The sequence below is a fragment of the Otolemur garnettii genome, unplaced genomic scaffold (genome assembly GCF_000181295.1).
Source record: "Otolemur garnettii isolate 467f Iridium unplaced genomic scaffold, OtoGar3 scaffold00008, whole genome shotgun sequence".
NCBI classification, from domain to species: domain Eukaryota; kingdom Metazoa; phylum Chordata; class Mammalia; order Primates; family Galagidae; genus Otolemur; species Otolemur garnettii.
In genome coordinates, this window is record NW_003852403.1 from 12,584,585 (window position 1) to 12,596,354 (window position 11,770).

General features: G+C 41.7%; 1 protein-coding gene across 1 annotated transcript in view; it reads right to left on the minus strand.

Moving 5' to 3' along the window:
• OIT3 (oncoprotein induced transcript 3) overlaps positions 1 to 9,578 on the minus strand; it is a 28,306-nt gene extending 18,728 nt beyond the window's left edge. Inside the window, exons 1-3 of the mRNA XM_003783571.3 lie at positions 9,450 to 9,578; positions 4,850 to 5,224; positions 3,608 to 3,715 (exon numbers count right to left, since the gene is read on the minus strand). Coding sequence (XP_003783619.1) covers positions 3,608 to 3,715; positions 4,850 to 5,224; positions 9,450 to 9,507 — 541 coding nt within the window. The 5' untranslated portion in view covers positions 9,508 to 9,578. The remainder of the gene's footprint in view (positions 1 to 3,607; positions 3,716 to 4,849; positions 5,225 to 9,449) is intronic.
• Positions 9,579 to 11,770: the final 2,192 nt, after the last annotated feature.

Here is an 11,770-nt window from a genome sequence, read left to right on the forward strand (position 1 = left end):
ACCTGGGACTACAGGTGCCCACCACAACACTCGACTATTTTTTGGTTGCAGTTGTCATTGTTGTTTAGCAGGCCTGAGCTGGGTTCAAACCCTCTAAGCCACAGTGTATGTGGCTGGCACCATAACCAATGTGCTTTGGGCGCCGAGCCAGGACTGATTATTTTTTTAATGTGAGGGAGAGATACACTACTTATGTAAGCCATTGTCATTTGAGGGTTTATTATTACAGACAATTTAGATGCTCTACGCCCTAGCAATTCTATTCTTATGATACACCCTAGAGAAAAATCTCACACAGTGAGTAAGGTAATATTTTTATATTAATTTTAAGAACACATAAAACAATGCTATTCATTGTTATAGGTACAAACATAAACAATACAAGCATAAAAATAGGGACCAGAAGAACACAGCTACCTTTACAATAGTGATTACCCCCGAGGGTGAGGGAAGGAAACAGAATGGAGTGGGGTAGCTTGACTTGTATCTGCAAGTGAAGTAAAGTACTTTACCGTCTTTTATGCAAATTAAAAGAAAACGGAAGCAAAATTTAACCACAGTTAAATCTGGGCACAAAGGTATCTGTTGTACTATGTTCTTATACTCTGCCTGAAAACATGGTATAATTCAACATAAATTATTTAAAATAAATAATTAAAATTATGCTACATTTAAGTAAATACTAAAGGGAAATTGTGTGGCATAAACACAAAAGCCTGCTTATAATTTCAGAGGATTCATGATCTCCCTGAAGCCCACAGGCCCTAGATAGGAACTCGGGGCTTTGCTAGATGAAGATGTCCAAGATAAATTAGAGAAGAGATGTGTGTGGTGTCTCAGTCTGTGTTGCTGTAAAGGAATACCCGAGACTGGGTAATTTATAAAGAGGTTCATGTGACTCATGGTTCAGACTGTATGAGAATCATGATGCCACCATCTACTTCTGGTAAGAACCTCAGGAAGCTTCCAGTCATGACAGAAGGTGAAGGGGAAGCAGATGTGTCATGAGGTCAGAGAGAGAGCAAGAGAGAGGAGGAGGTGCCGGGCTCTTTTTAATAATCCGTTCTCACTTGCACTAACAGAGTGAGAACTCACTCCATACCTGAAGGACGGCACCAAGCCATGCCATTCATGAGGGATCTGCCCCTGTGACCTAAATCTCCCATGAGGCCCCACCTCTAACAGGGGATCAAATTTCACAGGTGATGTAGAGGGGACAAATCTACAAACTATATCATATAATATGCTACCTTTGATGTAAAAAAACCTCCAATAATCATACACATTTGCATTTGATATCTGCCTGAAGAAAGCCTGGAAGCATACGTAAAGAAATAATACAAAACTTAACTAGGGAAGGGGTGGAGAAAGGGCAAAATGGAGCAATGGTGCAAATGGGTGACTGAGAGCTGGACATCGCACTGTGTATCTTTTCATGCTGTTTAATTTGGGAGTGGATCATTTAAATGTATTAATCAAAATTATATTAGAACAAAAGCAAAGAAACTGAACAAACAAATCCTGGCTTAAAATGAAGCCAAATATTTTTCTTTTTCTTTTTTTTTGAAACAGAGTCTCACTATGTCACCCTTCGTTGAGTGCCACGACAACATAGCTCACAGCAACCGCCAGCTCTTGGGCTCAACGATTCTCTTGTCTCAGCCTCCCTAGTAGCTGGGACTATAGGCTCCCACCACAATGCCGGGCTATTTTCTGTTGCACTTGGCGTTGTTGTTTAGCTGGCTCTGGCTGGGTTCAAATCTGCCAGCCTTGGTGTATGTGGCTGGTGCTGTAACCACTGTGCTACGGACGCCGAGCCTGAAGCCAAATATTTTTCAACAGAGCACGTGTGTGAGCATGTACAGAGATTATGGAAGCCACTATCGCCCTTACCCCAAGCCATGATCATTAAACCAAATAGCCAGAATCGATTATTTGAGACCTCTAACAGCTCCTATGGTAAGGCTTACACATGGTCCATAGGACGGTCAGTGGGGTTCGTTTATGAGATTGAAGAGCAAAAGCTTTTTCTAAAATAAAAAGCCTTTCATAGCCCCTTACCCCATAATGACCTATCCCACGCTACCCTAGTAATGTTCTTCTTGGAGGGAGGAGAGTGGGAGTGGGCTAATCCTCCCCTTTCTCTCTAGACGTGTTCACATCTATTTGAGTTTGAATCCAAAAACCTTCATAATATTAGAGAAAGGGGGATGATCTTCAATCTTGGGTATTTCATCTCTGTTCTCTTCCAGTTATAGACAACAAAATATTATGTACAATTCAACAACTCTAGATTTCCTACAAACAATCTGCCTTGCCTTTCTTGACACTCAGAGCAACCAACATTGTATTAGTAAAGCTATAGGAGTATGTCCTTTGATAATTCTAGATCAAGGCTGCCTCGGAGAAATAGTAAATAAGCCATATATTTAATTTCTAATTTGTTAGTAGTCACATTAAAATTTTTTAAAAAGACGCTCAGCACCTGTGGCTCAAGTGGCTACAGCACCAGCCACATACACCTGAGCTGGCTGGTTCAAATCCAGCCTAGGCCCGCCAAACAATGACGGCTGCAACCAAAAAATAGCCAGGTGTTGTGGTGGACACCTCTAGTCCCAGCTACTTGGGAGGCCAAGGCAGGAGAATCACTTGAGCCCAGGGGTTGGAGGTTGCTGTAAGTTGTGATGCCTTGGCACTCTACCCAGGGCGATGGCTTGAGACTTTGTCTCAAAAAAAAAAATTTATTTTTTAAAGAAACTAGTCAAATTAATTTTAATAATATATTTCATTTAACCGAATATATCCAAAATATGTTCATTTTGATATATAATCAATTTTTAAACCATTGAGTTTTTTATATTCTTTATTTGTATTAGTTGCCAAAATCTGATGTGTTTTGAACACACTTTCAAGTGAATTTATAGCACAACTCAATTCAAATGACAAATTTTTATCAGAAATACCAGATCTGTACAGTATTTAGAGTCATAAAATTTAATCTGTCATGAGATTAATTAAATAAAAAAAAGAGTAAATGAATATGAGTCATAAAATTCACAGTTACCTAAGTTGTCCCGGACATTTTCAGTTTCCCAGTGACTGAATCAAATATCAGAGTTTTGGGGGTTTTTTTTTGAGACAGAGTCTCACTCTGTCACTATGAGTATAGAGTGCCGTGCTGTTGCATCTCACAACAACCTCAAACTCTTGGGCTCAAAAGCTCCTCTTGCCTTAGCCTCCTGAGTAGTTGGCCCACCACAACGCCCGGCTAGTTTTTCTATTTTTAGTAGAGACAGGGTCTTGCTCTTGCTTAGCTTGGCCTCAAACTCCTGAGCTCAAGCAATCCACCTGGCTTGGCCTCCCAGAGTGCCAGGAGTACAGGCTTGAGCCCCCTCACCCAGCCCCAAATATCAGCTTTTAAATTAAAAGTAAGCAAAATTAAAATGCAGTTTTTCAGCCACATTTCAAGTGCTCCATAGCCACGTGCAGCAGAGAGCACAATTCCCCACTGTCTCAAATCACAGTATAAATCTGGCTTGAGGCTTTAGTCTGGGCATAAAGTAAAAAGACAACAAACGGAGAAAATGATGGAGGATCAGTTTCTTACCGAGGCACGTCTGCCTGTCGGGGCCCAGCACAGTTCCCGGAGAGCATTTGCACTCGCTGGTTTCCAAGCAGCTGCCGTGACAGTCCTCATCACAGATGTCATAAAAATCTATGGAAGAATAATGATTACCTTTCATGACAAGAGAGGACCAGGAACATGCCTTTAAAAAAAAAAAAAAAGGGGGCCGTCTCTGTTGCCCAGGCTGGAGTGTAGTGGTGCAATCATAGCTCAGGCCAGCCTCGAATTCCTCAGCTGAAGTAATCTTCTGCCACAGGCTTTCAAGTAGCTGGGACTAAAGTCCTGCCACCACACCTGGCTTAGAAATTAGTTTAAGAGTATTACTGATATCAAGTGGCTTCTTCCTATAATGTAATACATATATGTGTGTGTGTATATATATATATATGTATTTTTTTTTTTAGACACAGTATCATTCTGTTGCCCTGGGTATAGTGCCATGGCCTTAGCCTAGCTCACAGCTCACAGCAACCTCAAACTCCTGGGTTCAAGCCATCCTGCTGCCTCAGTCTCCCAAGTAGCTAGGACTACAGGTGCCTACCACTACAGGAGGCCAACTTTTCTACTTTTATTTTATTTTATTTTTGTTTAGCAGGCCTGGGTCAGGTTCGAACCCACTAGCCCCGGGGCATGTGGCCAGCGCCCTAACCACTTAGAGCTACAGGCACCCAGCCCATTTTTCTACACTTAGTAGAAATGGGGTCTCGCTCTTACTCAGGCTGGTCTTGAACTCCTGAGCACATATGGTCCTCCTGCATCGGCCTCCCAGAGTGCTAGGATTACAGGCGTGAGCCACCGCACCCGGCTTCAGTACATCATTAAAAAAAACCACAACAACGGATTCTTAGCACAAAGCTACCATATAGCTGTCTGAATATCTATCTATCTATTTATAGATATCTTAAAAGGGGTCCTCTGTAGGAAAAATGTTAGAAATCCACTATTTAGATAACCTAAATCAACATTTAATTTTCAAATGTTTTGTCTGAATGAAATGAAGACAAATTATAGAACTGATCAAAATCCTGGGTCCTTTCCGAATTTTTCGGAGATTCTAAGAACAGATCTCAGAAATCACAATCTAGAGGTATCCTTGGCCCCAAATCGAGGTTGTTCAGATTCTGAGATACTACTGCACATAACTGAATTTCCTGTGGCATCTTTCCCTTTGAACCTACCCGTGGCCTTATTGGGGAGGACAAAGAGCACAGGGAAGGTACTCACGGCCACAGTAGACGTGGAAGCAGACACTTGGCTTGCTCAGACGATACACATAGTAGCCTCCAGGGCAAGCCTTGACCTCTACCGTGGTGTTCCAGAGGCAGCAGTTCCCATTGAAGCTAGCACAGGCCTGGCGTTGCACAATGCCATCACCTTCTAGGGGGTGGCTGCCATTGAGCCAGACAGGTGCATGGGTCCCACAGTGGTTTTCTGGTATGCAGAAGGTGGGCATGGCATCTCCTGCCATGCCTGTGAAGCGGTACCACTCTCCATCCACGTGATTGTCACATAGAGGAGAACCTTGGGACTCATCAAACTGGTGGTCAGTGTTCCTCCAGGGCTCGTTCAGACTGATGTAAGCAGAACAAGGATCTAGGGCTAGGAATGAAAATGACACCTCAGAAGTCCCTACTGCTGTTTCAGACCGTAGTGACAACAGTCTGAGTCCCCTGGCTGGGACTTGCATTTTGGCTTGAGTTCAAGAAAGAGATTATGTAAGGTCTCCACAGGTCCCTGTTTAAATAAGGTTCCTCAAGTTGATTTAAACACGTTTCATAAATGTGTTTTACAAAATCGTTTCAAACCTATTTAAGGTTTAGTGTTAGCACTAGGCTAAACTTTTTACACTGAGTGATCATTTGATGGGATAATGGTTCAGATCAAGGGAGTTTAGGCTGAAAGCCTCACTGAACTCTGCCCTGGTCTGACCATATTTTGAGCATTATGCTCACACCTGGAAACTGTATTTTATGAAAGTAATTGACAAACTCGTCAAGAGAAAGTTGACCAGATACAGAGCGGACCTACAAATTACTTCCTGCAGAAGAAGCTGAGAACTATAGCTTGGAAAAAAGACTGAACAGCACTCATGTCAAGTTTTAAAAATCTGGAATAGATTTATGAAAGAGGAATTAGCTATTCTGTTACAGAAGCAAGAATAAACTGTTACAGGAAAGCACATTTCTGTTCAGCTACCCAGTCATAGTAGAGGCCATATCTTTGGAAATTAGAGCTCCTAATCTTTGGAAATTTTGAAAAAAGCATTTGAATGGCCATTTATAAAGATTATAGGTGGAAATTTGTGTAAGTGGGAAGTTTGACTTGATCAAGAATGTGTAGCCCTGAGAAAGGAGAGGCCTCAGGCACATGCCACCTGCTTTGAAATATACAATACATTGGCACGTAGTGACTAGAGCTATTCTCAAGTGAATTTTGGCATATATTCCACCAACTTATTGACAATATCAAGAACTTTGTGCCTTCACAATTAGCTGGCATTAGTATCCTAGCTATCATATAGCAAAACTTCTCAAGGATGCATTTTTAGTACACGAATGACAAGGACAAATATCTCATCAAAAACATTTTAATGACGGAAGACACCACTATCTCTAATATTCTTATTGTTTCTCTCAATGGAATCAATTCATTAACGTAGGTAAATTGTTCTTATGAGGAACCTATGAAAACCAGAAATTCCAGAAAAGAGCACTGGCCAGAGAGTACTATCCTTAATGTATGTGACACTGACTTGGTCAATTGACATTGTAGGCAAGGAATTTGCATTAGGGCCAACGTGTTTTGTGGGCAGGGAATTCTGTATTAGCAAACACTGTGCAGTAATTAAATGTGAATGAGCAGTGATCACCAAATCTAAATTGTCTAGAAAACAGTCTGGATTTTCCCAATGTACATTTCAAAGTCAAGATTCCTCTCTAAATTTCAGTCGGAGGACGGTGCTAATGGCCCCAAAGAGAATATGACAATTTGAGAAAAGCAGTAAGTGGGATATTGCACTTTCTGGAAATAACACATTAGCAGTGGATGGCAGGAGCAACCCTCTTAATTCTTTAAAATGTCCTTGATGGATGGCAACTGAGCCCTAGACCCCAATCCTTTGGGGAGAAGAAATGTCCTCAGACTCTCCTCTCTCAAAAGGGAAACATTTCCTCTTCTGCTTTCCCAGCTCTGGCTCTCGACCAAGTAAGGTTTCCAGAGCAATTTCACAGATGATTATAAATTCATTGAAATATTTGATTCACCTCCCTGGCTCTAATTTTATAAGAAATGGTTAGATACTCAACTTTTAATGGCTTCTACAGAAATTCCTAAACCTCCTGCAATAACCATTTCAGGATTTATAAAGTTTTCCCCTAGAGTTAACAGTCATTTCTTGTGTTATTTGTTAGCAGTTCTCGTCCTCTGCTGCTGTAGGGAAGCTATGGCATGAAGAGGGGAAACTTATCCACCATCTTCTGTAAATAAATAATACATTTCAGGGCGGTGCCTGTGGCTCAAAGGAGTAGGGCACTGGCCCCATATGCCGGAGGTGGCGGGTTCAAACCCAGCCCTGGACATAAACTGCCAAAAAATAAACTAAAATAAAATAAATATAATAAATAATACATTTGGCGGGCATTCTTCCTTTCTTTGAGCTGCAATGGCATTTCTTGCCCCTTTTCTCTCTTTTCCCCTTTTTGCTTCCTCTCCCCTTCTAAAACATAAAATAAACATATACTTTTATACCCTAAAACTCCCCACACATTAAAAAAAAACTTTAATCACTCAGTATTTTCTGACATTAAGTGCACCCATCCCACTCCACAGCCCTTAAGGCAGCAATTCAATCCAATACTAATCTGGTCACTGGTTTGAAGTCCTATTTTCAGACTCCCTGGGGAACTGGGAATTTGGTATCATGCATATCCATCCGGAATTGCTGATAGACGCCTCTCAATGGGGGGACTTCAAAAAGAGCGGCCCTGCAGGTTCCTTCCTGCCTGACAGAAGCCACTCAGCCATTTACCGGGACACCCATGAGACCCCGTCCCCTCCCCCTTCATGGGGACCACAGTGAGGACAGAGAGCCTGTGTCTGTGTCCCCACCCTCTTGCCCCCAGCCCTCCAAGTCCATACTGACACTCCCTGGAGGAGAGCCCTCAGCTGACCCTGCACCCCTAGGGCCTGGTCCAGAGGGTCCCCTTCCCTGCCTCCTCATCTTCCTCCCTCCCACTCCCCATTGCTCCCCTCTTTCCCCTCTCCTTTCCCTTCCTTCTTCCTCTTCTCTCACTTCTCCTCTCCTCCTAGGGCAAGGCCCACCCCAGACTCAAAAGTTCCCCCTTTATCTTGCTTCTGGCATTGAGCCGAGCCTCCTAGCAGTGCTGAGTCTGGGAAGGGCAAGACAGGAGGAATGGGAGGATATAGAAGGTACTAGAGGGAGAGAGAGGAAGGAGGGTGGGAAGACGGGAATGGGAGTTGTCCCAGGACACTCTCGCCTCAGTGACTCTGTTATTGGCAACAGATACATGGTGATTAAGGACAGGAAGCTCAAGTCTATTTTGGGGAACACTTTGGATTTACGATGTAATTGAGAAGATAGATCAAAGAGTTCCAATATACCCACACCCACTTTCCCCTAACATGACATACCACACAGGAGCGAGGTGCCTTTGCTACAATTGATGAACCACTGTTGATGCATTATTATTAATTCAAGTCCATAGTTATTCAGATTTCTTTCATTTTTACCTATATCTTTCTCTGATCCAGAATCCCATCCAGGATACAACACTACATTTAGCTTTGAAGTTTCCTTAGGGTCTCAGGTCTACTTTTAAAGGTGTTCAAGCAAAGTCCAAGTAACCATCAAGAAATAAATCAGGCTCAGTTAAATACTGAGCTGCTCAAAGGTGCCGACAAGGATAGTTTTTTTCATCTTACCCTCTCCCCTTCAATTCTAACTATTCTATCAATTCTAACTGGAAAAAGAAGTGAGAGAGAAATCTGTCAGTTAGCTGGAATTGCAATTTTTCTTTGCCTCGTTGGCCAGTTTTGCACCAAGGTCTGAGGATAGACAATTTAAGATTTACTCAATCTGCAAAACATTATTTTTTTTTCAGATGTGAAGTCTAATGAACTTGGTTTATCCAGATCTGTCCGCTTCATGGGACAGTCTTTGCATTCCTTAAAGAAAAATAGTATTCTCAACTCTCAGAATCAGTATTTGCCTTTAAAGTTGAAACTATAAAAGCACCTGGAATATAGAGGTTAGAACTCCTTACACATACTCTAAGAAATATTTAGCTAGTGGGAAGCTGTTGGATGTGGCAGATCCATGGAAAATTTGGATGCCCAGGCAAGAGGGTAAATGGAATGTGCCACAGAAATTCTCTGAAAATATATTTGCAAATGTTATCAGTGACTTTTCTTTCTTTCTTACTTTTTTCCCCCTATTCTTTTCTTTCTTTCTTTCTTTTTTTTTTTTTGAGACAGAATCTCACTATGTCACCCTAGGTAGAGTACTGTGGCGTCACAGCTCACAGCAACCTCAAATTCCTGGGCTCAAACGATCCTCTTGCTTCAGGCTCCCGAGTAGCTGGGACTACAGGTGCCCACCACGATGCCTGGCTAGTTTTTCTATTTTTAGTAGAGATGGTCTCACTCATGCTCAGGCTGTATCAGTGACTTTTCTTACATGATCCTAGAACTAGTATTTAATCTAGAACTAATTTAGTACTGCGATCTAGTTCTTAGTAATCTGTACAAAATAGCAAGTGGCAAGAACAAAAAATGCATTGTGCCAAGTTCTTGACATGAGGCTCACCTGTTGATGACACTGAGGTGACCATGATGGAGAGGCAGAGAAGCGGGAACTGAGGCATCTTTCAGGACCAACTGCCAGAAACAGACTGGAAAAGCCTCAACACCAGTGTTCCTTTGTCTTCTTCTTTTTCAAGCACCTTTTAAAAAGGCCTCTAGGTCTTACGAAGAAAGACTTTATCAGCACTGGTCGGGGCTTTATCAGGGGAAGAGGGTAAGTGGGATAAGGTGTCCATTGCTCTGGCCTTGACCCCAGATACAAGCACCACTTTACACTGTCAACACGGCTATTTTACTGATATGTTTCTTTAGGAAAAAACTTCCCAATTCCTCATCCTCCTATTGTTTTCTCTCAAGAATTCTCTGCCATGAAGCCTTCACTATCTTATCCAGAAGGGAACTCTAAATGAGGGACATCCCCTCACGTCAAAAATCTTGTTTTGTGACTTCCAGGAGTCGATTGTATGATGGTGCAGCCACAGCATTGCACACGAAATGAGATAAAACCAAATGGTTGGAATTGGTCATTAAGACATATCTTGTTCATGTGATCAAGACTTTACAATAGTGAATAAAAAAGTAGTCAGGGGAGGTAGGGAATGGGGTAGGATTCTCTTAAAGCAAGTTCCTAAGTCTCTCTATTATGGTCTTTGGTCTCAAAACCTCCTAAAGAAATATGATTTTAGTTGTGTTTTTACCAATTCAAGCAGTAGTAAAATAACAATAATGGTTTATTATTATTCATTTCACTAATTCTTGCGTTAAGAATTAGGAGCTTAAAATGAATACCGCTCTGGAAAGTTAAATGTCAAAATGTATCAAAGTTTCACTTTTAGGCGAAGGAGGGAAAACGCAGGGCCTGTATATGACCTGTTACTGGACATAACCAAAGTAATACAGGTTTGGAATTTGCTAGCTCCCTGACATTCTCCAGGTGGTGGACACCTGCGAATTAGCAAGCATGATGTGAAGCAAGCCTTAGCAAGATAAGGTGAAAGAGAAGGATAAAAAGGATAGGGAAAATTAAAAAGGTACTGTTGAGTAAGAATCTGTGGCAAACCCCAAATTTTCTCTCCCAATCTTTGGGCTTTGGGCTTCTATTGCTCCTGTTCTTGCTCTCCTCTGTGTTACTTTTCCTACTAACCAAATTTCTAGTGTTTGGAAGAGAAATACTATCTTTGGAAGGTAGTGCTTAAACTTGTTTTCCTAATCTTTTAGCACCTCCCCCCACCCCCAGAGACAGGGTCTTGCTATGTTGCTCAGACCAGAGTGCAGTGGCTATTTGCAGGCACAGGCACAGGCACAGCGTACTACAGCCTTAAACTCCTGGGCTCAAGTGATCCTCTTGCTTCAGCCTCTTGAGAAGCTGTGACTATAAGCGTGCACCACGGTGCCCACTCCGCTTTTTAACACAATTTTTTTTTTTTTTTTTTAAACTAAACTCAAAGGCATTCACATTATCATGGTCCATTTCTTCCAAGCATGTCAGTTCAATTAAACGGTGGCTACTGGGGCCCAGCTGGTATACTGATCACTGGCTTTTGACGAAGGTAAAAATGGTCTCCCACAAACATGGAGTTTATAGTCTAGCAAAGGGTTTCCGTCAGTTTAAAATTGTAGCTAGCTACTTTATTACTAACGTTAGTGTAACACAGGCAATTTGATCATTAGCTTATTCAGTTGTGGTTTGATGGCAGCAATGGGTGACTCTGGGACTGTCTCAGGATAGTGCTGGTAAGCATCAGTGCTTTTAACAGAAAAATTGAAACCTCACAATTTCCTGGCCCTCAGAAGCCATCTGAATGCTTCGTATGTGTTGTAGTGAAGCAGAGGACGTGTGCATGAGATAAACCCAGACTGGCTGCCAGGACTGATTGCTGGAGTCAAGGACTTTTACCAGATAGCCCTTTGGTTCTGTAAACAAGAATTCCCAGGATGGTGGGATTTACTCCCCTCCCATTTCTATTTTTTCCTTTTTAGTTGGCCTGCCTTTTCACTCTTGACTTTTTATGATGAAAAATTTCAAATGCATACAAAAGCAGAAAGAACACTACCGAAAATCTAGCTGCAATAATTACTTTTTGTCAATTTCATTTAAGTGCACATTTAAAATAACAGTCTTTCCCCATAATCACGCTGCTACTATTACAACGATGAAAGTTAGTAATAATTTCTTAATACTATGTATGTAATACGTAGTCCATGTTTAAATTCCCACAATAGTTTCAAATATTTATTTATTTCTTTTTTTTGAGACAGAGCCTCACTATGTTGCCCTTGGTTGAGTGCTGTGGTGTCACAGCTCACAGCAACCTCAAACTCTTG